Consider the following 27,825-nt stretch of genomic DNA (forward strand, 5'->3'; position numbering starts at 1 on the left):
CCGGCCCACTCCACAAAGTCATCCACTACTGCCCTGTACTCCTCCTCCCGTCCATCCTCTATACACCCGACCACTGCAGAGTCATCAGAGAACTTTTGCAGATGACATGACCCTGAGTTGTACTGGAAGTCAGTGGTGTACAAGGTGAACAGGAAGGGAGACAGAACAGTTCCCTGTGGAGCTCCAGTACCTCCAGACAGCACACGGCCCAGTCGGACAAACTGTGGTCTGCCTGTGAGGTAGTCAGTGATCCAGGAGACGGTGGACGTGTCTACCCCCACCACCCGCTGCTTCTCACTCAGTAGCAGTTGTTGGATGGTGTTGAATGCACCGGAGAAATCAAAGAGGTCATCCCGTCAGTGGTTGAAGAGCCCTTTGAAGTTGAGGGCTCTGTGTCCATGCAGAGGGACAGAGGGGGGAGGGGTACATGTCCAATGTATCCATTTTTAAAATGAAAGAGCAGTTTTATTACAGATTTTGAATATATTTCAGGTCGTTGCTACTCTTCTTTATTGGAGCTCAATTAAAGTGTTAGAATATAGCTGAATATCACCAATAAAGTGAATACATTATCAGTTGAATTAAGAATAAAACATGTATTTTTAACTAAAGAAATACCATATTTACCTAACAGGGGTCAGTCTGATAGTGGTGAGACATGTGCTACATACCTTGAAATCATAAACTAAATGTATGAATTAAAATAATGCACTTCCATCCGTTCCTTAGCTAAGACCACCCCCTAGTGGTTTGATATAGATTTACAGCTTCATTGAACTGGGCGGGGCTCTTGTCCCTTTGGCCCCTCCCCTGGCATAGTGTGGGCCATGACGTATTCAGTCGAGGGTAGCAACAGTTGCCTCGAGACCCCGTCGCGCCATAGTGACTGTAGCCGTGGAGACAGTTACTTACCAACGGGCACCAACACTCAGCAACAGCAGCAGCATCTGGAAGTCACGGAGCGAGAGGGAGAGAGGGGAAAGAGAGCGGAGACACAACTTTTATCAACACAAAGGTGACTATTATCTTTGAACGATTTAAATGCGGAATTATTCTTAATTTGGAGACAACTGCTCTGGGGTCTAGTGTCCCGGTGATACTCCACAACACAACTTTCCCTTCTGTGAAGCATCCGCCCCGAGTTGAGGACGGTTTAACGTTAACTGACGTTCACCTATTGCTGCAACAGCTTTCTGCACCTCGATAAAAATCTGTTTCACTTCTGCTTCCTAATTTTGCTACACTTAAACCCACCCGTCAAACAAAGCGACGACGTTACTCCAACTCAAAATAGATTAAATATCACTTTACACTTGTTCCGTTGTGTAGTGTGCGTGTGTGTGTGTGTGTGTGTGTGTGTGTGTGTGTGTGTGTGTGTGTGTGTGTGTGTGTGTGTGTGTGTGTGTGTGTGTGTGTGTGTGTGTGTGTGTGTCGAGCTCAGTCCCAGCAGGATGGATGGTAATGCTACCAGTGAAGCTAATGCTAACTACCGACAGCGATGAGTGCGACTTCAGTTGTGAGTTGAGCCGTTAGTCTCGTTGGTAACGGCCGCTCTGTCTTCATCGTCACCACACATGACTCACTAGATTCTTGTTTATGTTTCTCAAGACACGTATTCAAGCAGGTGGACATGTAGCTAAGCTAGCGTTAGCTACGTTAGTCCTGGTGCTCGATCTGCAACTAACGTCCGCTCCGAGCGAGCGTTCACTCAGCAGGAGGATCACTTCCATTTCATTTGCAGTTTTCCAGCTCCTCTGATGTGATTTTTACGCATACATTAACTTAGATCGTTAAAGGAATTAAACTATAACGCAGTCGAGAACGTATATTAACTTATAGCGGCAACGTTACGACGCTAAAAACGTTAACTTGACCAAACCTGGTGCTTCCAATGGTCTCTATCTCAGGAGAGAGTTAACGTGAACTCCAATAAACTCTAAAAACAAATCAACTAATCTCTGTTAATCAGATCATTCAACGTACCAAACACCAAAGTACTTCACAAAGTTGTGTTGGTTTTATTATTTCAGAAGCTTGAATAACTGGATATGACACAGCTAGGTGGTGCTATGATGGCTCTTTAAAACTGGTCTGTCTTGTTTTTACAATCTTGGGTGAGCGAGTTAGTAAAGTAACGTTACGGTTTTATATGCACTCTTAAAACTAAGCACCATTTAGTACACACTTGTGCACTTTATATTAAGCTGATCGAATCTCACTGAGTTCATCACAAGTGAAATTAAAGCTGCATCTACTAATCTTTCCAGTTTTAATGATGCTATGCCAGTTGGACAGGCCCAAAGGAGACTAGTTAATAGCCAATAGTCGAGGTGTTGTGCTTCATTGTTTAAGTGGTCTCATTAGGGTTGCTGTTTGACCTCTTCAGAGCTGAAGGCTCATATCAATCTGTGCTATAGCAATAATGAAAAACCCAGGGAAAGGACCCCCAATGCTTTTAAATCCCCCTTTTCATTAGCTTCACGGTCTTGCTGGGGCTGGGTCCCTGTTCTTTGCATACCCTTTTTTCTTTCCCCTGAGATACATCAATTCTTATGGACTATCTTCTCCGAGACAGCCGTCAGGTGCTCGGTCATTTGTAATGTTGTTTGCTACTGAAACATCAGGAAGAATCTTTGCAGCATGACAATTTCTCTAATTAATACACTCTTTGCTCGTGCTTGCTATTAAAGATTTGAGCTATAAACTTTCAGATGTGTACAGTATCTACATAAAGTATATCCGGTAAAAGAAGAGAGACAACGGATTATTGACGCAGCCCAATATCTATTTCCTGTTATGTTCAAAGAGGTCAAAACACAGGACTGAGTATGATAATTAATATTTCGGCCATATAAGAGGTTCAAATGTAGTGTTTATGAAGCTTTCCTCCCCCATGATTTTACTCCATTTTGGCCAGAATATTTGAGGAAAGAATTTAATTAACTGAAGACTCAACTTTTTTTGAAGTAAGTGTCAGAGAAAGAAATTGACATTGATTGGTCAGACAACTCACCTCAGCTACATAGAACATACAGAGATGACAGCAATGAGACTGTGTGTAACCCCCACCAACCCCACCCCCCAATTTGAGCGTGACACTGTTATGTTTACATGGCAACTTGATATACAAAAACACCCAAGTCATGGAAAGAAAGAGGATGGAGTGGGCCAGGGGGCGAAATGTTATTCTTTTAAAAGTCTGTGTTTTTAATCAGGTTATTTTCATCTCTCTCTTTGTAGTAAGTGAATAGCGTTGGCTTGCAGAGGCAGGTCACAAAGAAATGGTGCTCAGAAAGGAGACTTAAACAAAGTGGAAAGCAGCTGGTGGTTGGGCAGTTAATTAGAAGGCTTATACGGGAAATTATTAATGATGTCAATTTGAAAGGGGCGGCACAATGATTTCTTTTGTTTTTCTACTTGTAATCTGTCTGTATCCTCATTTCCCCTTGCCTTTTATTGGTGTAGCCTGCAGCCTGTGATCGAGGTTGTGCCTTGGACCATTTTTAGCACTGGCTGCCACACTAGCCTGTGATTTAAAGAAAATTAGGCATAACATTCTCTCCTCTCGCCTTTTTGTTTTTGAGTCATCTGTGGAGTTGCTTGTATGATTGTCCGTAGCAGTGTCCGCCTTTACCCGTGTGCCATTTTGAGTGTTTAATGGACCCATGTGTGCAGTGCAGTTCAGCTATCAATAGGACAGCTGCAGTGGTCACTTGGGTAGTGGATGTCCTGACACAGCTTTTGGTCACATGTTCTCTGTGTGTGTGTGTGAGTGTGAGGCACATACATGAGTGTGCTGTGTGGATGTGCTTGTGTATGTGTGTTTGTCATTGCTGTATTTAGATCATCTTGATGAGGCCTACTGCTACCCCGGGGAGAAGTTCTCAATCCAATAGCCTGCTACAGATATAGACATGGACCCAGTCACTGCCGTTGCTGTTTACACTTGATCATATTGAGTTGCATTTACCTCCTGTTGTGCGAGCTGAACTGCCTGGCTTTTGCACATTTCATTGTCTGATATTAACACACATTTAATGGGTTATCCCATAACTCCAGTCAGGAAGTCACAGAGCAAAGCAGAGGAAGTTAGAGGAGAATGCCTTGTGGGGCTTGTTAAGTGGAAATTAATAGTGTCATTTGTTCACAATGTTACAGTTTCATAATCTCTATAATTCATTTATTTGTGAAGGGCTTTCATTCAACAGATGTGCTGTTACCATTTTCTAAGAATCCGTTGAAAGGAAAGTAGTTCAAGTGTCCTCGTGACTCTCGCATCACGTCTTCCAGCTAAAAAGATTTTGGAAACCATTGTAGGCTTACGCTGCTAGGATACAAAGAAACAAATCTTGTCATATAGCAAAAAATGTTGCTACTGATTGGCCCTCGCATATGGCAACAAGTTGCAACACGTTGTGAAATGAAATGTTTTTCAGCCTGTCTTTTCTGTCTGTCTGTGTGTCATCAGAAGCATTCTTAGCATTCCACCTGTTTGTATCGTAGCTACACAACTGCTAATTAAATTTCCTGCCACAAACCGCAGACAAGGCAGTGACATTTGCATTACAATGGCTGACCCCCCCCCCCCCCCACACACACACACACACACACACACTCTTCCAGACAGGGATAGTAGCAGCCCCCCATCCTCTCCTCACTATTCCTTTCCTTTGTCGAGTTTCATGCTAGCTTGTTAAGAGATGTTTATTTGGCTTAAAAAAGAACTTCTGTCAGTGTAAACCTGCCACAAAGTAATTACCAGAACCAGGACTCGGCCTTAAGTGGAGTGATATTTGACCAGGTTTGCAAAGGAGTAGACCCAGACAGTATTTTTGGATGAAATAAGCTGCAACGTACCTTTTTAAGAAGCTCATCTTTAGTTACGAGATTTGGTGCAGAGGACGCTGTTGTCACAGGTGGAAAAAACCCGGTTTTAGCTAAATAGTGGATGTCCTTATATAGTGCTGCCCTCAGATCCCATTCCTGATTTTTGAGAATCCCTTTCCCTCCACTCACTAGCGTCAAAGAAGAACAAATGTTAATGTTGCAATGTTCAATTTAAAAGCAGCATTGTATGCTAATTGTTTTCATGTTAGAATTAAAAGCATTTGTGTTGCCTGACTGAAGAGTGTTGCCACTGACAAAAATAGTCAAACCAACCTGGATTCTCATCTTGGAAATGTTGAAATTTTATAAAACATTTCAGCCCAAACCCCAAAATGAAATAGCATCTGAACTTAAAGAGCATCATATATATAGACCCAAGAGACAGGATGTCATCCTGTGTGATCTCTGATTGCCATTTAGATGCAAATTGCTATGCAGGAACACTTGTTAGATCCTTAAGTAATTTAATGGTTAATGGTCTGGAAATGACACTGAATGGGATTTGCTGAATTATGATGTGAATGCTGCTGATGTTATGTAACTCACAATCTTTCATATCTGAAGCATGCCACTGAATCTGGCTGCAGAAAAGATGATTCAAAATCCAGACCTTGTTCAGTTTCTGTATTAAAGGTTGATGGATTTAAGTTGCATTTTAGTTTAATTAAAATGATGTAGTATGAGTTTTGATTAAAAGTTGCCGTTTTGACATTGCACCATGTTGACTCACCAGTGTTGAGACAGCACCACTGTATTAAACTCATTCAATTCAATTTAAATGTCGCAACTGTAGTTATTAGCAGTATAATTTACAAAAAAAACACAGTTGCAGACTTGAGTAGATGGCAGCGACCCAGCTAGTTGTGACCACTATTCTGGTATGTCATGACAAATGCAGAGTAAACCCATGTTAATATCTTAAGATCATGTCTGTATTTGTATGTATTACTATGTTATGTGTGTTATTAAATACTTAAATCTGATGGCAAGTATTCGGCCTGATGCGGTATTCACTGCAGGAAAACACTTGGCTCCCTCTCAAATTTCCAGCATTAACTGGTGACTCAATGTTTGTGTCAAGTAGTGCCTGTGAAAGCATACTGTACGTACAGTATGATGATTTTGAAAATCATCATACTGTACGTACAGTATGATGATTTTCAAAATCATGTCTGTGTGGAGTGAACGCTTGCCCAAAAAGGCCGACTCCTCCAGTGTAACAAAATGCTTTATCTCAGGTCCATGGGTCACGATGGAGGCAGCCCGCTGCCAGCCTCTTAGGTCATCTCTGCACAATGTGGTTCTCTGGGAAATAGAAGCACACAGTAAAAGAGCAAGTGGAAGCAGATTTAGAGAGCTTTAGTGTGAGTATCGTTATACTCCACAACAGGATGCTGAAGCGTTACCTTACTCAACCAAGTGGGGATTGCTTTTGAATCAAAAGGGGCCGCAACATTACCTCCAATGAGCACGTTATGTTTGAAGTTCTTTTTACTCGTCTGATATTTAGCAGGAAAATCTCATGAAATTGTTAACAGATTTCATAAAATCAAGTGAAAAGATCGGCCATTGCCCGTGGAATACGTGGTTAGGGTTTTGATACAGATCTATATCCAGGATCCTCGTGGATACAATGCACCATTAAAACAATAAGACATTTCAAAATCGTCATTCACTTTGAAATATATTACCATTTTCTTGTGAAGTACTGTTTTTGCTTAAAAGAAATCCACATGTTTTAAATCCCTTGATATATTCTGTTATTCGGATTGTGCAGTCCTGAAGGGGATGTGCTCTCTGAGCTCTTTCTGGTTGTCTTGTGAGTATGTTCGCATGTAACGTTTTAAAGGGGCCCATACTATGTGCTTTGGATCTAGCTGTGACCATGGTCTGTAGTTCAATGCAATAACTTCTGGTCTTTCAGTGGAATCATATCAGGATGAAATCATATATCGAGATATTGTGACACACAACTACGTCGTCTAAATTGATAATACCAAGCACATGCAAACTCAAATGTCTTGTGATATATTTTGTCATCAAGTCATTCCAGGATCATGATCAGGAATATGTTTTGGGGTATGCCAAGTATTAATAATGCTGTGGAAAATGGGGAATAAAACAGATATTATATATATATACTGTAACTGTCAGCATTTCCCAGTAACTCCTCAGTCTCCTGAAGCAGCAGGTGACTTGAGTCAAGTTTCCTCCTTCGTGTCTTCAGTAGCAGCCTTTGATCACATTTGATGACGACCCGTGAAAGGCTCAGACGCCCACACGTAACAATAGTAGTTTGGGTTCCCTCCAGCTGTGACCATCTCCCCTGGTCGTCTTTTTTTAATATGTTTTCCATTTTATTTTGTCAAAATGTTCCGTTTCAAATCCTCATTCTGTATCTGGAGATGTTAAATGTTAAGGATGAGGGCCAGGGGGGCGGGCAGTAGGAATCTGTAAAGGGATAGAAGGGGGGGGGGGGGCGTTGGGGGACACACAATCTCCATGGCAACGGTTTGATCTTTCTTTCTGTGGCTGTTGGGCCTGCAGCGCACATGGTGACAGGTTGAGATGGTCAGTGGGAGGGGGGGGAGTTGGAGAGAGAGAGGGGGGGGGGGGTTGGATCAGAGACAGAGGTCTGTGCCTCTCTCTCTCTCTCTCTCTCTCTCTCTCTGCCATCTACAGACCCCAAGAGCTGCTTTGATTGGATTAGCCATGAATTAATGCGACAGGCTTGAAGACCAGCCTCTGTTGTGTAAATCTCTGATCATATCTTAATTCTCTCTTTGTGTGGGCGCGTGTGCCTCTGTGATCTTATAGTTTTTTAAAAATTAAACCAAAGAAGAAAAAAAAATCAAAATCACAATTTTGTTTGCGTTTAGAAAAATATATAATTCTCAAATCGGGGAACTCATGCTGAAGCTTCATCAAAGACCTGTTGCTGGGTCCTCGTACATTTATTAAAGGTGTGACAAAGGGATTCATATGCACAGTGCTGAAAGAAATCTCTGCTTTATTTAGTTGCTCGGCTCAAGTGGTTTTACTATCTCCTCAGAAGGAACTTTGGAAAGACTCAACTGCTTCTTAAAGTGTTGTTTTTGGGTGACATGATAAAGAATAGACTGTTGTCTCCCTGATGACTTCAACATTCCTCCTCCTTTTGAGCACCAAGTAGAGACAAACACAGAGCACTTCATCCTGTCCTCTTCAATCAAGTGTAAACCAGCATAAAGTCTGAATGTTTGTATATAACTTTAATACTATAACTATAACATAGACACACGGGAACAAGTCCACCTCCATGTCCCCTGGTGTCTGAAATGAATAGCTTACATAGTATTTATTGTTGTAAGTTTCTACTTAGCGTGAGATAGAGGGATCAGGTGGGGGGATGGCATTGTTTGGTTTGGGAAGTATTCTGTTGGTTGCATAGCAACAGGCTCCTGGAAACGGGAGTGGACGGTGTTGCCACTAGCAACCGTTGTTGCTCTGCAAACAATGTGGGCCAGTGCAAACATGAGCCAAGACTGTGGGCTCCGGCTTCTAATTGAACATCTGTATGTGTTTTCCTGTGATTGAGCCCTGTTTAAGTTCGATCTGTCAGTGACACATGTTTGAATGCGGTCTGTTACCACTAGGCTCCGAGCATTAAGGAGGGTTTCTGAGGCTATGGTCTTCTTCAAAATGTTTGTTTTCTTGTTTCCGTTGAGCTTTTAAAACTCAGGTAACCGTTGAAAGGAGGGGCTGTTGTTGTAATGTTGTTAAGTGCTCATCTGGGATTTCCCTGAATGAAACCAGGCTCACAGACCAGACATGAAAACAGACTTGTGTGTGTGTGTGTGAAGTTGTCTCTGGGTTGAAGCCCATCCGGAGGAGCTATTTTGCGGCCGTGTCTCCTGCTGTGTTCTACCTTTGTGCCTTTCAGAGCTGCTGGTGGGGTATTTGTGTGGCTTTTGACCTTCCTTGAGCACGAAGCAAAAAAAGACTCCTCTCTGCCTGCACTCTTGTCTGTCCCCCTTTAGTCAATGATTTGGCACACTTCACCATACATATTAATACTAACCCTAATGCTTTAATGGAGGAAACTGTGCAGGTCAGTGTTTCCTGACCCCCCCCCCCCCCCCCCCCCCCCACCACCATCTTGCCATGCCACCCACTCCTTAATGGCACAGAGAATCCCTCAGGCTTGTGTCACTTCCTCTGGTGAAAATGAAAACTCTGAAGATAAATGATGGGATTAAGTGCATTTATAACTCAAGTGACACTCCATAGACAAATTCCCTTTCTTTATAAAGATGTTTTAGCATTGTAGTGACTTTTGAAATGTTTACTACTGGTGCTTGCATCATTCTAATAATAGTCTTTTGGTACTTTAATGACATACAATAAAAAAGAGGTGTGAAGAAAAATAATGGCTTTTGAGAGCTTTCACATCTCAGTGCTAATTGTGCCCTGTGCTAACAAATACATTGAAGAGAGAGGGCTGCTTAGGTGCACTGCAGATGGTGCTGGGACCACATGTCTGAAGATTGACACGTATCAGGAGTTTCAACATAGGCCTTCTCCACTCAGTCTGTTAGTCATGAATGCAGAGCAGTGTCTTTGCCTCTGGCAAAATCTCCTCACATGGAAAATACAAGTGGTGGCACACCCAAATCTGTTGCGTTTCTGTCTTAAAGGTATACTCTCTGATTTGGATATAGCATACATTAGTGCCCTCCAAACCCTAATTATCCCTCCAAGTTCCTACTGATGGGTAAAGGTGAACACTGTTGTGAGTTGGGTTTGAAAACTGTTAGTTGTGTGGCTATAGCAGGGACGTTTGTTAAGCAAATGTGTGTGCTCTTGGTTATAAAAAATCAAGTAGTGTATTTATCAAGGTTAATCTAGTCAAGGTCCATCTGTTTAATTCCTTTGGTTCTTTCAGGTAATGCAGGTGTAAGTATAATGTTACATTCACAGCCAGTTTGTATTTCTTTTTCTTTTGTATTTTGGTCGCCTAACATAGAGAGCTGTAATTGGCAGACTGATGCTTTAATTAACATTTGAAACATTTGAAATAAAAAGTGAAATGCCGGAACAATATCTTGAGCTGTGTCAAAAGTCGTCCTGCTCGATTCTGGGTATCGGATCACTATTTTCGAGTGGGAAGATCCGTCAGGAAACCATTTTTTAGTAAAACATATGCCTTTGCAATCTCCTTTTGCCTGTGGGAAAGATTTTGTTGCAGCGTCTCTGATATTTTCATCATCGTATCGTATTTAGTGCCAACAATTAGGCAGTTGTATAAATGAACTGTGTTATCCTGTATCAGCATCGTTTCTACCTCTGAAAATGTTCCACCAAAGAGTATGTGATTCCTATTTTGGTGTGAAAACAACTTTTTGGTTAAATGTATTTCCTCTTCCTATCCGTCACCGGTTGGGTTACTTGATTCGGATTAATTTAGCCCTTTTAGTTATTCTCTTATCTGTTAGATTTGTTTGTCATTGTTAGATGATGTAAGGCAGCAGTGCTATTAATTGATACATTTAGAGCATTTTAATTCTTTTGTAAGCAGAGGCTTTAATGGTGCCGCTCCATCAGAAACTTTAGGTTGAGTCTCAAGAAAGCCAAAAGACAAGTGTGCACCTGTTGCTTGTGTCTGATAGCTCAGCCTCCAGATTACTGCAGCATAAGTCGTGCTCGTCAGATCTCTTCCAGTCAATTCAAATAACATTATCTTGCATGTCTTGTGTTGTGACTAGCATGTCTAGAGCAGCTTGTGGCTCCAGGTGAACACCATTCTCTCGTTTACTGACGTTTCCTGTTGCTCCCGGATTTCTGCTCATCAAATCAACCCCCCCCCCCAACTGTGCCGTATCTCCCTCCCTCTCTCTTATTCTTATCCTCCTCCCCCTCTTCTCTTTGCGGTCGCACTCGAAAGTTCCTGTGCAAGAGCTTTATAAGGGGGGGATAGAGGAGTGAATGGGGAGGGGAGGAGGAGGAGTGTTGAGTTGGGGGTGGTTGTCATGGATTCCTCACCATAGCAACCGACAAACGTTTACAAAGCATTGAGGAATTTCCTCATATCAGCTGGATTATTGGAGTCCTCAGAGAACAGCTCTCATACGAAACAATCGCTGGATATCATCACGACCCTGTCAGGGGCTGGAGCCCCACTGACATTTTCATCTTTCCCCCTGAGTTTCTTCTTTTTTTCAGGGAGTGGGGAAGTTGTTTTTTTATCTACTCACTCCCCCTCACAGTTCCATTCTTCTCTTGTCCCGGCCTTACTCCCGCTCTTTCCCTCTCTGTACTTTTTTTTTTAGAGAGCCTTTGTGTCACTCCATTTTTAGTTCCCCTTTGCTATGCTGTGCACATTGTCACCCAGTGGAAAGCCGAGTGGCGACAGTGCGTTTGGTCCTCAGGAAGCAGTTCAGTCCCGCTGATAACTTGAACTCCTGTCCTGTAACTCTTCCACCTCGGTCTGTCAGCAGGACCAGCAGTGTCTGTGTAAAACTGTTGGGCTGCTTATTTTGCCAGTGATTAAGGCCAAAGGTGGGCACTGATTCAGCTTGACTTGGTAAAGCCAGAAGTCCCCTGGGGCACAATGAATGCCCTGGTGTCTCCAAGAGAGAAAGGGTGGGGGGGGGGGGGGGGACTTGAAATGCTCCAGTGTACCTGTAAGACTATTTCTTCAGTCTTGTATTAAATCCTCCCTTTTCATGTATTTTCTCTTTTCCACTTCTTCAACAGTCCCCTGCTACCCAGCATGCAGAGCTCAGAAGGAGGGTCAGACACCACGACCAGCGTGGCAGCGCTGCGGACCTCATCATCAGCTCAGGCCCCTGTGGTACAGCCGGTGCCAGCCTCCCAACAGGTAGGTACTACCTCTACTCTGCTGCTACTGGAATGACAGGACACACGGGGGAAGTCTGTAATGCCTTAAAGATAGAGTTAGTAAACTTAAAAAACTAGTAAAAGTAACGAGAAAGTCGCTAAGTCAGTAACAAGTTCCTCCAAAGCCACTCCCCTAAAATGATTGTTATGAACGCAAACAACAAATATGGCTATTGTTAGTCCTCACAGCTGTCAAGCTAGCAGCTAGCACCAACTCTAGCTTTTACTGCTCCATCCTATTTATTTCCAAATGTTAAGTATAAAATATATGATTAAATATATATACATTATTTTGGATACATGGTAACGACAACAGAGGAGTACACTATGACAATGCAGTGCTGTACTAACACACCACTGTCCTGTACTGACATTCAGGATGTGTGACTGGCAGAGAGAGGTGGTCATTTATGTTTGTCATACGAGCATAAATCTATTAGCACTAGCTTAAAATCTCAGGGGGGGGGTTTGCCCGTCTTTCGTTGACTGTCATATGTTTACAATTATGTGTGTACGTGTGTGATTGTACGTGCATACCTATGTAATTGAGTTATGTCTTGTATCCACACAGAGGGTGCTGGTTCAAGCTACAGGCTCAGCTCAGAAGGGAGGACAAGTACAGCAACTGTCAGTACCCAGGGTTCAACAGGTCTCTCAGCAGGTACACAGTGCTGTACATACTTATACAGTGCTGTGAAAATACTTGTACACCCCTTGACGTTTTACAACTATTTTAAATCAACCTATTTTGTGACTGAGTTGGAGACCTGTACTGTGTTTTCTTCCACAAGAAAGTAACACAAATACTCAATAAGCAAGTAAGCATATAGCTAGCTTCACCCAGGCTTAATTGTGTCACTTACTAATATGTGATTGATGAGTTTTTCATTCAGTTAAATAATAACAGACAGGGGCGTTGTAGGTTTGACCTTTTGTAAACAAGTTAAACAGTAACCAAACCGTGTTTGTTGAATGAAGATCCTAAACGTGGCAGCACATTCACTGCTCATCCCGAGCTTGTGCCAAACTGCTTCTCCTGCTTGCTGTGCCCCTCGTGTGCTAAAGTGTCTTTCTCTGGCTGAGCCTGGCCCACTGCCTGCGTACATGAATAACATGAAAATAACATCTTAATAAAACTCTTGGTAGGTTTTAAATCAACATTAGCCCCAATGGTTGGTGGTTGAAATACAATTTTTTTAATGTGTGTGATATTTGCTGAGCTTTACAGCTTGTTTGTTGTGATGATGCATATGGCAAAACGTCTTCTTTGGGTCTCAGTGTATAATACGGCAAAGTCTGGTGATTCCTGGGGGCTTGAACCAAATCCCTTCCTGACTTCTTTGTGATGTGTAGCGTCTACTCCAATGGTGAAAACCAGGAGTTGACCTGATTGTCTACTATTAGCTTGTCTTAGGTACATGTCTTATATTTCCGTGTGATGCCACATGTTACAACATTAGCCAATAGCAGATAGACTGCTGTTATCATTCGTTATAAGTTGTGATGTTTGTCAAATCAAGCTAATCTTTATTAAACCACATGTATGTCTTCATCAGTTCACGTTAAAATCAATTCAATTTACCAACTTTGTTTTTAAATAACAGGGAAAGTGCACATTGTAATCAACTCTATTTTGTACAACTTATTTTGTTTCCATCAAACATTCACTAAATCACTTTAAGTCCTGGTCCCCTTTTGAAATAAAGTACTTATTTTACACTTCAAGTATTATCGAACCTCCTCATAAAGAACCTTGGTAGGTCACAATTTAGAAGGCAGTGTCTTGTTGTTGTTTTGGACAAGTAAACATGCAAAAAACAAGGGGTGTACAGACCTTTTCATTGCACCTCATGTGCACGCTGTAATAGATTAAAAAGAGTCAGTTACTCTTACAATTCTAGTTCCAGTTTGACTTACATGTGTACAAATAGGGAAACATAAATAAAGATTTTCCTTTGCCCGCTTTGATCTCCTGTTGTCTCTTTGTAGGTGCAGCAGGTGCAACATGTCTACCCATCCCAGGTCCAATACGTAGGAGAAAGTGGAGAGACTGTGTATACCAATGGAACCATGTAAGCAATGTTGCATTACTTCATAATTACATCAAAGGATACATTTTTTTCATTGTGTAGTTAAAGTAGACATGAAGTTGAATTTAACCAAGTGATGTAAATGTTTACATTGAAATAGATTACAGCAATAACTTAAAAAAAAAGAAGGTACCATAGTTTAATTTGGTGGCCACTGTGTTAATTTAAGACGCTAACGTGCTGTAAAAGATTTTTGCTTTTCAAATTAAACAGACACGGCACTGTGCATAATATTTGGCTCCACTACAAATTAAAAATGTATCTTGAATTATGAATGAATATGTGCTGAATAGAAAGCAAGGACAAGTGCGGCTTTCCACAACACCTTTCTCATCATTTTTATAGCCAACTGCTTTTAAAGAAGCTCTAATCAAAACAAGCTAATTAAAGCCAAAGTGATTTTTTTCACAGTTTATGTATTTTGATTCCAGCAAGGCCAACGATACCAGTTTTATATTCTTATTATTGTCTTTGAAAGCAAGATGATGTACTGTATAAAGATTGTAAATGCTCTTCATTGGCCTCCTACAATTCATCATTTGTCCTTAAATGTGCTTTGTTTAGCACCATTACAGAAATGCATCCCAGTTCCTAATTACAATGATCTCTCCCCAGCCGAACAGCCTACTCCTACAACCCCGAGGCTCAGTTGTATGGGCAGAGCAGTGGGGGCACGTACTTTGACTCGCAGGCCGGTGGAGCTCATGTCACCACGGTGGTCTCCTCTGCCGGTGGTGGGGTGCCCCCTCACGGCATGGTGGGCATCGCTATGGACGTGGGCAGCAGCCACATCATCTCCAGCGGAAGCGCCTACCTGATTCATGGAGGAAGTATGGAGGGAAGCCGCAACCACATATCGCACTCATCACGCTCCTCCTCAGCTATGGTGAGCAACACCCAGACCAATGTTTGTGATACTCCAATAGCGAGGGTCTTATATGCTCGTAAAAACAACAAACAAACTCGAAATCAGTGGTTCACAACCAACAAAGACTGAGTGACTCACCAAATATACTCCTGGGATTATTTGTCTTTCGTAGCTGCTATGTGGACAAATCCCAGTTTTTATTTTCTAAAGTATGTAAATAAGTTGTTACTTTTAACTCTTAGTACAACCTCACTGAGCAGACATCCCAACTACCATATGGCGTATAACTGTCATCACTGCTACCTGAGCCTGTGTGCAGGCTGAAAGACAGAGAGAGAGAGAGAGAGACCGACAGGGTTTACGGCAACCTGAGTTGGGGCCTCATGGCTCTGCAGTACCGCATAGAGAGCAGAGCAGTGGGCCTGTAGAATCGGGACACTGGCTTAAATAATTCAGCAATGCCTTGTTTCAGAGGTTTTCACAGGCACTTGAGTGCCCTGCGAAACAAAGCAACCCCTGGGGCTCATTACCATTTGGCTATGAGCCCTCTGGAGCCTTCTTAAGGTTTGGAACGCTGCCTGCTTCTTTTCCTTTTCTTCTATGTCTCCAGTTTGGCTGCAGTACCACATATCTTTTCTTTTTTGACTTGATTTTCTTCTGCGGCTCAACAGAATGTCCCTGGTTTTGTCATTCACTTTGCCCACCAATTGGACTCCATTCTTTTTTTCTTTTTTTTTGCCCAATAACAGAATAATATGGCAGTGTACTGTGCATTGTACCATGGCACTCCTGCTGATGTTGTAGATACAACTCACTCTATCTGATTCTTTGTTGATCTAAATATGAATTCAGAGATACATTTTTGGGGGTGGGGTTAGGTTAGACATGGTTGACCTGTTGTCCTCAAACTTGACGTGACCTGTGCCCCTGTTTGTGGTTCCTATTTGCATACATTAGAGTGCCTGACCGCAAACCGTCACTGAGCAGCTTAACCCAATGAGTCCCTTGATTTGCATGCTTTTGTCAGCCCATAATAGGTTTGGCTACAACACCGACTGATTTGAATGGAAATGCAAAGATCTGGCTGCTTGCTAACAGTCTTATTTCCTTTATCTGTTTTAATTTTTTTTTTGTGTGTGTTTTTCCTGCTTATTTCTGTTCCCTTCTCTTTTTCTATCTCTCTCACTCCCCTGCTTCTTCCCTCTTCTGTTTTTATTTTATTTATTTTTATTTTTGCATGCTTCTTCTTTCTTTAGCTTGAAATGGCGATTGAAAACCTCCAAAAGTCTGAAGGAATTGCAAGTCACAAAAGCAGCCTGCTCAACAGCCATGTAAGTCAACCAGGAACTTTCTTCAAGAACGACATGAGGGAAAATAAAAACCAAACAAAAGCTGAACCTGAAGGCAGCGTGTTCGACCTGCAACGTTGAACACGCTGCCTGCTGCTAACTTTACTTTGCACTGTCCCACTGACATGCACAATTGTTCCAAATAGTTGTTATCCTTGGTTTGAACTTGCATATGCTATCACTTTGTTCTTAATAATGCATCTTGTGTTTATTTCTTAATACCCTGCATGGACTTAAATTGATTGGTTTTTCACCAAGGCATGATTTACACTCTGTGTCATTAAAGTTTATTGCAATGACTCTTCCCTGTGACTCGATTATAATGAAATCTAAGAAGATTCATGTAGTATTTCCATCTTTTACTCTTTTACTCACATGGGAAATATTAACTTGCCTTGGAGAATAGAATGAATAGCACTTCAGATGTTTGAGTGTTCACTCAATCAGCATTTCTTTATGCTGTAGTCTCTCCTGGTTCAGTCAAGAATACAAGCGTAGCCACAGCAGGAGTGCAGTGGTCTCTTTGGTATTTAACCTCCTAAAACAGGAGGTTATGTGATGTGTGTGTGTGTGTGTGTTATCTGTCTTTTGATGTGCCAATAAGATGCACTGCTCCTCTTCATCTCTTGCTAGGTGTCACAGAGAGTAGTATGTTTGCTGGGTCTCACCGATTGTGCAACTGTGTCTTCTTCTGTGTGTGTTTTTAGCTGCAGTGGCTGCTGGACAACTATGAGACAGCGGAGGGCGTGAGCCTGCCCCGGTGCTCCCTGTACAACCATTACCTACGGCACTGTCAGGAACAGAAACTGGACCCGGTCAACGCAGCCTCCTTCGGCAAGCTCATCCGCTCAGTCTTCATGGGCCTGCGGACCCGTCGCCTCGGTACCAGGTACAAACAGGAAGAGGTTGTTGCCGATGCTGAAGATGCTGATAACAGTAATCATGTAATCATTATAGATATGACGGGTATGATGATGCTTATAGGCATTGGAGACTTGCTGATGGAAGAGGATAATGATAGTGATTACACTGATGGCAAGTATTCTCCTCCTCACTGGTTTCTGGCTTTTCTCTCCTGAATCTACCAGAGGCAACTCTAAGTATCATTACTACGGCATCCGGGTGAAGCCAGACTCGCCGCTGAACAGGCTGCAGGAAGACACTCAGTACATGGCCATGAGGCAACAGCCTGTCCACCAGAAACAGAGGTCAGCATTTCTCCCTGTCTGCCGGTTTCAACTTTTCCTTGTCTTGCTCCGTCACATTCGTCACAACTTTCAGCCAGTTTCCATTCATCCTTTGCCATTTTGTGGTTATTTTGTTCTGTGGCAATTCTTTTTTTAAGTGCCTATTTGAATGCATATCATGTGTTGATACAATTTCACTTTTGATGACATTCATTGTCATAGCCAATACTGCTGCTTCATCTTAATTTCCTCCTCTCTATTTCTTTGCCCTTTTCATTTTCTTTCGTGGTTCTATTTGTTTTTCCTCACCCATCTTCTTACCTCTCACGCTAGAACAGGACTGCTGTCAGTGCTGCCAAAACATACTCGTTGAAAGGTGTTGATACCAGTTGCATCTATTGTGGCAAAGAAGTGAATTTCTGTTCATAGAACTCTGGTAGCGAAGGTTTGAATGTATGTTGAAAGAGCAACTGAACACCCCTGAAAGTCATTAACCCTAACCTCAGTGGTTTACCTTCTCACCTTGCTGCAGTAAGGTAGAAGTTTACTCCAGGGTCAATCAGTACACCAAGACATTATTTTTGGGTGTGTCTACATGTACAAGTACACTTCCAACTACACCTTGTCTCAGAGGTGAAACTTTAAATTAGAGAGGGGCCGCCTGGTTCTAAGTTACTCTTCAGTATTCTTTGTAGTGTGTGTCTCAAGGTCACTACTGCGTTGCCTTTACACTATGTATGTATTGGTTTTCACCTTTAGAAATACCCGCCGAACTGAGGCAGAAGCATCTCAAAGGCAAAACATTTTGCAACAATGGGAAGAAGCGTATCAGTAAACCAGAACAATATTGCAAACTGTTCTCAAATGTTATTTTCCTTTTAATCACAACCCTGGTTATTCACTAAGTAGCTTTTGTTGAGGATGTGCTTACATTGGAATGAAAACCTGCATAGTCCCAGCCCTCAATGGCATATTTTTTATTATTCCTGTTTTCCTCGTCCTTCAAAACCCAACTAACATACATTTTGTGTCTTCTGCTGCGTGTATAGATTCAAACCTCTACAGAAGGTGGACGGCATGTCTGACAGCCTGTGCGGGAGCTCTCAGAACTGTAACAGCACTCCAGAGCAGTCTGTGGCTGCTCAGAGCCAACACCACCAGCAGTACATAGGTAAGGACAGGAGTATCACCTGCAGTGTCAACAAAAATACTAATGATCGTTAACCGTCAAGCATCTTGTTTGTTTAGACCATTATAGTATTCACCCCCATGGCCTTTTTCCTATTTTGTAGCATTAAAACCTGGAATTTAAATACGTTTTTATTTCGATTGTATGTAATGGACGTACACAAAAAATGTCCAAATTGGTAAATTGAATAAAAACTTGTTTTAAAAAACTTAGAAAATAACGAAGACCCTGAATAAGATCTGGTGCTACCAATTACCTTCAGAAGTCACATTATTAGTGACCCCCGTGTGCAATCTAACGGAGCTCCATTAAATCTATTATTACAAAATGTAAAGAATAAAGCACAACCACAAACCTGCCAAAAGAGGACCAACACTCACGGAACAGGAAATGAAGGGCATTAATCAGAGAGACAACAAAGAGACCAAAGATCACCCTGAAGGGGCTGGAAAGCTTCACAGTCAAGATTGGAGTATCTGTCCATAGGACCCCTTTTTTACATTGTGTAGAAAAGCGAGTACAAAACAAGTCAGGCAAGAGCATAAACACATACACACGCCAAGGAATTATACAAAACAAGACAGGGACCAAAACAAAGGGGACATAAGGAGACTGAGGAGAATAACAGGTTTAGACTGAGGACTATAAAAGTGAGAGGTGTGTGTGTGTGTGTGTGTGTGTGTGTGTGTGTGTGTGTGTGTGTGTGTGTGTGTGTGTGTGTGTGTGTGTGTGTGTGTGTGTGTGTGTGTGTGTGTGTGTGTGTGTGTGTGTGTGTGTGTGTGTGTGTGTGTGTGTGTGTGTGTGACTGAAATGAGTGACACCTGTCCACATCTTTGTCTCATGCAGATACGTCCCACTCTTTGCCTCCATTTCCCTCTCCTGACTTGGGCACCCAGCCTCTGCCTGAGCGCATCAACATGAATGATATCAAGAAACTGCAGACACTCTACAGAGACCACTGTGAGGTACAGCTCTATGAATGTGTTTGTGACTGATGCTATATTAACATGAGTATTACTGCACATGTGGAAAAAATGTATGAAGCTTTTTGTGTGAAGTGTGATTGCCTCAAATGATGTAACGTGTTCTCTGATTACCAGGATCACTAGCACTGAAGTTTATTTTGAGACAATCCCACAAACACTGTCCAGCTCAATCACTAGAGCAATGGTTCAATCACTAGAGCAATGGTTTCCCACTTTTTAAAAAATGACAAACAATCGCGACCTAATTAATAACATGCCTTATCTATAAATTGTAAGCAGAGCAAATTTGTGTGTAAATGAACGTTCCTGACCATTTTTACTGCTCTTCCCGCATTACCGAATATTATTTTTGAAGCAGTATACGTTTGATAAATTACAGCTTTGTTAACGTCATAGACTGTATTTAGTGACGTAGTGACACTGTATACAGCTCTGGTAGCGGCAGCGACCTGTCAATCACAGTAAGCCCCGCCCTAAAACATACTCCGCTTTATGGTCTACTTTACTCTAAATGGACCATAATTTACTAAACGAACATCAAGCTGTGTTGAAGAAGACTCAAACCTAGTGTTCAAGACTATAAACTCATGTTTACAATGTTTACTCAGGTAATAAATCAAGTGAGAAGTAGCGTCATTTTCTCCAGGGTTACTGCAGATGAAAATGTTGAATAAAGGACTATGGAGGAAATTCTACAAATTTATTTGGCGACCCAAAAAATCTCTTGCGACCCACCTATTGGTCCCGACCCCGTCTTTGTGAATGACCGCACTAGAGCACTAAATGTGTTGTAAGCCGCTGCTGAAAATAGTCCTCAACAAATACACTAATTACTCCGGCATGAGTACCGTTTGCTTAAAACAACAGTGCCCAGCAGTTGCAAATAACTACCGAGCCTTTAAAGAAAAATCTAACTATATATACTTTATGTTTTTAAAGATTTGCTTTGATTAGGGACAAGTGGGCTTGAGGCTGAGTGCCACATACATCTTAAAAAATAGTTAAGTGGTTGAAAAAGGTATTGTAATCATTGTTCGTTTTGGACTTTTTATACTTGGTTTTTACAATACGAAAATCTAGAATAATGCGTGCCTTATCATAGTGTATTGGTTTAATAAGTGCACGTACATATCCTGAAACAGGAGGCACAATGGAAGCAAACTACAGCAGTCAAGAGGTGTCCAGCTTCAACACAAACATCGATGAAGAACTGTAAGAGGATACAGTATGAAGAAACAGGGCATTGCATAATGACATCTCACAGGTTGCAGGGCTCATAGTCTCTTGGTAGAACAATGAATGTGAGTAGGCAGAAGAATAACCCGCCAGGATGAAACGCACCGGCAATGAGAAGACTAGAAATAATATTGAAGATTCAAATTTTGGTGTTTTTTTTTTTTTTTAGACAGGAGAGAGGCTGTGATTAAAGCAGCGGTGCTCTGGCTTTATCATATTATCCCTGCCCTTCCCTTGTCCAGCCTCACCACGCTCCCTTTGTTCCAGCCGTCTTTTCATCTCTCTGCAGCTTTCAAGACATGCCAATTAACCTTTCAGCGCGCTGGGTGGACATCTTGGTGTCTTTGTGGTGGCCTCCCCTTGGGCCTTTGTGTTGCCTTGTCTGTGGACAGGCACATGGGCTCCTGTCTTTGTTTGCCAGCGCATTTCTGTCACTCTCACAGCTCTCATTGCTCTCTTTGTGTAATGTTGATGCATTTCACTTTTTTGTGAGCCAACAGTGACCTATTAACACATTAGCCAAGACTTTTATTGACATCATTTAAAGTTACAACACAAATAAAGTTGACTAAAGCATTAAAAAAAAAAAAAAAAAATCTTATTTCTTATTTTACTTTCATGCAGTTAAAGTTGGAGTTTTTGAGCAGGGCTGTAAATGGACTTGTATCCATTGTTGGCCATGTATTCATTAATGTCATGGTAACAACGGTCAAATATTAAGGTGTCAGCCGTGCCAATAAATTAATGGTTAAGCTCAAATGATTAGGTGTTTAATAAATCACCCTGTAGACCACATGTGGTGTGTGTGTGCATAGATGTGTTATTTCTCCTCCGCACTTTTTTCTTCTCTTGTCGGGCAAGTTGTTTTTCCTGTGTGGCCCAAAAACTGTGGAGGCAAAAACCGCTCTAGTTTAGCGGGGATGGGGAATTCTCCTTTTTTTGTTTTGTTTTGGAGTTCTGTGTTTGACCTGTTGCTTGGGGCAACCGTAAACAAGGTTGCCATGGCAACAGCTGGAGAGGAAGCAAAAACATATCATGTGATTGAAGCCTCCGCTGCTGTGTAACAAGATCCAGCGGCAAGTGCATGTCCTGCCACATAGAGTCAGGAGAGGATCGTACGCTCAACGTAGAGATACACTGAACTAGAAACAACAGAGTCTGACCTCATGTGGAGTCAGGCGGACGGAATAACTTCTATTGTTTTACTTTGATGTATGCGTGTTCAGGTTTAGAGTTTAGACCCAGGTTGCTGCTTCTTCTCTGACCAAGCCCTGAAACTGTAGTTTTATCCTTTTAGCTCCCCAGCCTGCCACAGCTTCCCTTGCACTCCCTCAGTGTTCACTTGAGTGCAGCATACTCTGCTTTCTAAGAGCCTCATACATATGAACAGGAAAAAGGAAATCAAGTGAGTTAGTTCAGGTCAGCGCCTTGCTGCTAAAAGGAGGTAAATGCCGGCGAAGATCTATGATACTAATCTGCTCTTTAAAGGAAACCAAGATCAAAAATAACTGAGTGAAATCAACCCCCAAAAACTCCAGATGAAGCCTAAACGTGGCTTCTCGGATCCTCCTGATGATTAATGTGCAGGGAGCTGTGTTTGAGCTGGCTCATTGTCTAACCAGGAGGGCCTGCAGTGAGCGAGAGGCTGCTTGCCTGCCTGTAGAAACTTTGTTGTGTGTCTGGTTGCCATGGTTCAGCTCTGTATGTTTTGTCCCCCCCCACCCTTCCTGCCCCCTCTCCTGCAGGCTACTTTGGATGTGGTAATGAACCTCCAGTTCCACTACATTGAGAAACTCTGGCAGACCTTTTGGTATTCAACACCGCCATCTAGTGACGGAAATACCACCATCCCCAACAGGTCAGATGACGTACACAGGAAGAGCTGAGGCTTCAATGTTGAAAAGAGAACTACTACTTCAACCTTTTTACCCCACTGTCTGCTGAGTATTTATAATGATTGTATATGTTTCCTCCCGTCTGTGTGTAGTGATGACGACATGGAGGGTGTGATCCCCCGAGAGAAGCTGGTGTCTCTGTGTAAATATGAACCGGTCAGACTATGGATGAGGAGCTGTGACCACATCCTCTACCAGGCGCTGGTAGAGATCCTCATCCCTGATGTGCTACGTCCTGTTCCCAGTCAGTGCTGTTGATATTTGTATTCATTATGATTTTAAAAAGATATGAAATAGTACAATGTATAAAAACATGTGTTAGTTGTCAGTGGTTGCCAAAATCCTTGCAAGTCTAATTCTCAGTGTTCCAGTATTACCTATTTGAAACCTCAATACCATGTGTTATGCATACACAGTGTAGTAAAGTTTGTTTGTGTGAGACAACAGTGACCAGTTAACACATCAGCCAAGACCTTTATTAACATCATGTTAAAGTTACAGCTCAAATAATAGTAACAAGGTGGCTCAACACCAAACAATATCTTATTACTTTTTGTACTTTCATACAGATAAAGGAGTCCCTTCTTTGAGCAGGGTTGTAAACCGATACTGTTGGGCACGTATTTATTAACGCCATGGTAACAGTCAAGTATACAGGTATCAGCCGTGCCATTCAATTAATGTTGAAGCACAAATGATTAGGTGTTTAATAAAACGTTGATGGCAATAAGGGAGTTTATTTTATTTTTCCAGATCTGCTTGAATTTCACACAAGTTTGGCTGTGTTTGCACAACTCTACTTATGATTGTAGTGAAGTCTGTTTGTAACCCTGTTCTGTGTCTTCAGGCACTCTCACTCAGGCCATCCGTAACTTTGCCAAGAGTCTGGAGGGCTGGCTGACTAATGCCATGACCAACTTTCCTCAAGAGATTATTCGCACCAAGGTAACAAGAAAATCTCCTTTTCAACAGCCGTTATAAACACTTTGATATTAAGACGTGTCGTGCGCAGATCAGTTCCTCACATATCCAATCTCGACAGTTACCTTTAATCATCTCACGTGGCTGATTTCTGATCCATGAGTGTCATATATTAGTGTCATATATTACTATGCACAGAACCTGTCACACAGTGATGCTGAACACCAGATTTGATCGACGCATTAATTAAAGAGTGTTAAAGTTTATGTAGATGCAAGAAGCAGCATCACATTTACACCGTGTTCATTTTGGTGAATTTCTGAAACCCACACTAGTTTCTAACATCTTGCCTTTAAGACATAATTTGGTTATAATAATAAAACATAGTGACATCAAATTTCAGGGTTTATCGTGGACTCTCTGTCTCTCTGGTGTAGGTGGCGGTGGTCAGTGCCTTTGCCCAGACGCTGAGGCGTTACACCAGTCTGAACCACCTGGCCCAGGCAGCCCGCGCCGTCCTCCAGAACACCTCCCAGATCAACCAGATGCTCTCCGACCTCAACCGGGTGGACTTTGCCAACGTCCAGGTTAACACGTCTCACAGCTTCCCTGTTTAAAAAATGTCATATGTTGCAGACTGTCGACTCCCGTCAACTCTCTGTTTTCCGTTTCTTGCTTGTGTATTCTTGCTTAATGTGGTTGGGTGTGTTTGTTGTGTCGAACAGGAGCAGGCATCATGGGTATGTCAGTGTGACGAGAGCGTGGTGCAGCGTCTGGAGCAGGACTTTAAGGTCACCCTGCAGCAGCAGAGCTCTCTGGACCAGTGGGCTACCTGGCTCGACAATGTGGTCTCTCAGGTCCTGAAGCCTCACCAGGGCAGCCCCAGCTTCCCCAAAGCTGCACGCCAGTTCTTGCTTAAATGGTCCTTCTACAGGTACGGGGGGGGGGGGCAGAGAACTAGTGCGGCTTTGTTTCACTTTCCTCACTACAAACAGCATTTTATACATTATCTGTTTGTTTGTTTCTTCCTGTAGCTCCATGGTGATCAGAGACCTGACCCTGCGTAGTGCAGCCAGTTTTGGCTCCTTCCACCTGATTCGCCTGCTGTATGATGAATACATGTTTTACCTGGTGGAACACAGAGTGGCTCAAGCCACCGGAGAAACTCCTATTGCTGTCATGGGAGAGGTAAGAAAGAAGATATTTATGTATAAACTGCGCTAGTTCAAAAAAGCATTTTAATCATAATGATACATTCTGTTTTGTTGAGTAATGCGCTCTCATCTCTTTAATCACAGTTCAGTGACCTGACCTCTATTATGCCATCACTAATGGAAAAAGGTAAGCCTGTATTCTACACTATTAGTCTGGTTGTGCTAACTGAGAGGCCGAACTAACTGGATCTGGGTTTTTCAAAAGATGTTAAAAGGATCATTCTGGTGATATTCTAAAAAAAATACAACAGTGTTCAGTCGCTTGTACGTTCATTTTTTATAAATCTTTCCACCAAGTATTTCCTGTGTCGGCAAATATAACAATTACCCCCAAATGTCTGATGACTTAGTCCACCAAAGCCAAACTTGGGGACAATAACAGTTAGATTAGTTACATGTTTTTGTGTTTCAATGGGATTTGTTGACAATAAGAAAATTAGGTACGAGTTGCTATTTAAATGCTTAATATACAATCCTTTGTGTGATCTTTTAATATCGTGGGAATAGAGTTGTACTATAGCTTTAAACCCAGCTGTATTTGTCCCTTTACTCCTGTTGTCCTACATTCTCTGCACCGGTTATACGGTGATTGGTTTTAGGCTAACAGTTGACATGGAAATGAACTATTTTAACATTCCCTCGCCGTTTTTGTGCCACTAGATGCATCCTTCTCTGATGAGATGAGTGACCTTGGCAGTGATGCCGATGCGTCCAGGGGGCCTACTGAACCAGCTGTCAAAAGAGAGAGGATTGAAATGAGCCACCCTCTGCAGGAGATGTGAGTCAAGTCTGAACGGGGCCGGACTACAAGGCTACGAGGACCAGCATCCCCCTCTAAAAAGGTGAACCTAAAGTGGCTTTTGGGGCTGAGCTCACGGCGTCCTTCTTCAGTCAGTGTGTGCAATGTACATAGAGAGGAGAGTAGCAATGTCAGTCCTTCCCTCACTAGCAATTATATGGACGGTGATCTTTCTCCATGGAAGTTCACTTATTCTTCTTCTTCTTTTTATTTTTTACTCACAGGGGCGTAACACAGGTCTACATTTTCTTTCTGCTTTTGTTGCAACTGTGAATGACTACGTGCAGTACCTTTTTATTGGATGTGTAACTTTGAGTGGTGGTGTGTGGTGTTTGTGATTCTTCTTCTTCTCTCTCTTTTTTTTAAATCTTAACTAGCTGTGCCATAGTGTCATTTGAGTGCCTTAGATCGCTAACTTTGAAACCACCACTACCGATGTCTCTCTGTCCCTCAGCTGTGCCTCTACCGCAGTATGAATGTATCGTCTCCAAACCTCAGACATTCAAAGCACCTTTAACATTGATAAGTGTGTAGGTGTGTATACTCCCTGTTGCCTCTGCTGCAGCTCGTAGCAAACACACACGCACAACAAAAATACATTTAAAAAAAGACAACATGCAACCTACTGACCCAAAGGACCTTTCCCTCAGTCGTTCCCACCAGCATAGCCACAGGCCTGGCTCTGTAGGGCCTCAGTGTCGCAGTAGTCAGGAATCCAGTATGCTACCGTGGCTGTGTAAGATGTTGGTTTGTTTACCTCAATAGATTTATATTCTGTTCGGCTCAGATGACATTAGGGAAGTATTAAAAAAAAGAAGAAATGTAGCCACTATTGCAGTTTTGTGTCTCCCACTGTAAATAGTTCTCTACTAATGGTTTCAATCCTGTGATTGCTCCTCAGTGGAAGGATGCATTCAGTAAGTTCTAATACAGGGACTCATATGTGCACACCCGTGGTGGTTCACTCAACCGCCACAGAGTTGGGAATAAATCCAGATGATTCGTCTTAATGGAGACGGTATGTTAAAGTCTAAACTGGAATCTGGTCTCTCTATGGAGCCTTATTTCCTGATTAACAGAGTGGTTGTACATTTAATTTAAGGAAGATCAATCAGCACACGTTAGAGCGATGGACCCGTAAAACCAAAACTCTAACACAGAAAGAGGATCTCGTTGGCATCTGAGCCGGCACACGCTCCCCCGACTTCAGATATTTTGACCTCATGCTGTTACTCAGATTAAAGTCTTATGTTCTGTTTAAAATAGATATAAAATACAGTGTGTTATTTGGGGAGTTTGTTGATAATACATTTTAAATATATATATATATATCTTTGTATGATGTAGAAAGTGTGTGCTCAGTGGCCTTCAGTCTTTGCCTAATCTCTCTCCTCACACTGTACTTGGTTGGTCACATTGTATCAGAAGAATATGCTTTGATGTGTAATTGATTAGACTGGTGTGTGTGTGTGTTATAAATTTGTTTCCAATTCAATTGTTCAATGTGTGAAACTCAATGATTACTGTGGCTTTACGGTGCCGAGTACGCTATTAAACTTTCACAAAATAAATTTTTATTTATATGAATTATTCTGATTTGATCATCAGCTTTGTGTTGAAATTGGTTTGGTTGATTTATCCCCCCCCCCCCCCGATTTTGTGGTAGCGATGAGAATCCTTGAGCTTGAGTTATTTAAGGCTTTTTGTAACTTGTGCGTCACAGTAATCTGCCTTCAAGTGCTTTGGAGCAAAAAGTAATTTCTGTATGTACTTTGTAATGTTTTGTAAGGCTGTTTTAGATTTTTGGCGGAGGATTATTTTTTATTGAACTAGATTTGGTTCTTCTTACAAGTATACTGAACCCTTATTTTTGTGCATTTTCAAACCCGTTCTTGACTACACTTTAACTATCCTAAGGACAGATGATGGTCTGTAATAAACTGCATAGTTCAGCTGTATTTTGTACTTGGTCACAATGTGTAATAAATTGGTGTAAACCAAAAATGTTTGAGCACATTTCTTTTTATTAAACATCAACATCACAAACATCACATTTACAAACATTTCTTTTTCTAAGGTTTGGTAATAGATATTTTGCTCACGCATGACTCGTTTGATCTTTTGAGATGCGCCAGAGATTTCTACAGTATTTACATAATTTAAAAATCCTAGTTTCAACTCGGTTCCAGATAACTTAACTCACATGTTTTCCTTTCCCCTCTAATCCAAGAAAGGTTCTGACATTCAGAACACACTGAACAGAGGAGAATCAATAGAAAAGAGTTGTCCTGCTGCCGAAGGCAGGACAATTTAGTGTACAACACA

At 42.0% G+C, this 27,825-nt stretch overlaps 1 protein-coding gene across 4 annotated transcripts; it reads left to right on the plus strand.

Moving 5' to 3' along the window:
* Nucleotides 1-848: 848 nt before the first annotated feature.
* On the plus strand, nucleotides 849-27,506 carry rfx2 (regulatory factor X, 2 (influences HLA class II expression)). Of its 4 annotated transcripts, XR_012953137.1 has the most exons (19): nucleotides 849-1,015; nucleotides 11,623-11,746; nucleotides 12,338-12,427; nucleotides 13,756-13,838; nucleotides 14,472-14,742; nucleotides 15,981-16,055; nucleotides 16,781-16,962; nucleotides 17,162-17,281; nucleotides 18,310-18,431; nucleotides 19,296-19,414; nucleotides 22,417-22,529; nucleotides 22,659-22,810; nucleotides 23,414-23,511; nucleotides 23,925-24,074; nucleotides 24,213-24,421; nucleotides 24,522-24,675; nucleotides 24,786-24,828; nucleotides 25,362-25,543; nucleotides 25,725-27,506. XR_012953137.1 is itself a non-coding variant. In XM_076088295.1 (18 exons), exons 2-18 carry the CDS (start codon nucleotides 11,639-11,641, stop codon nucleotides 25,481-25,483), a joined length of 2,211 nt encoding a protein of 736 aa, XP_075944410.1. In that variant the 5' UTR covers nucleotides 849-1,015; nucleotides 11,623-11,638; the 3' UTR covers nucleotides 25,484-27,506. The 4 variants fall into 4 exon arrangements, 3 of the variants coding, with proteins under 3 accessions (XP_075944410.1, XP_075944411.1, XP_075944412.1); XM_076088295.1 differs by having other exon boundaries at nucleotides 25,362-27,506; XM_076088296.1 differs by lacking the exon at nucleotides 15,981-16,055 and having other exon boundaries at nucleotides 25,362-27,506.
* The last annotated feature ends 319 nt before the right edge of the window (nucleotides 27,507-27,825 follow it).

The sequence above is a fragment of the Anarhichas minor genome, unplaced genomic scaffold (genome assembly GCF_050575085.1).
Source record: "Anarhichas minor isolate MPS153535 unplaced genomic scaffold, ASM5057508v1 ptg000010l, whole genome shotgun sequence".
Taxonomy (NCBI): Eukaryota; Metazoa; Chordata; class Actinopteri; order Perciformes; family Anarhichadidae; genus Anarhichas; species Anarhichas minor.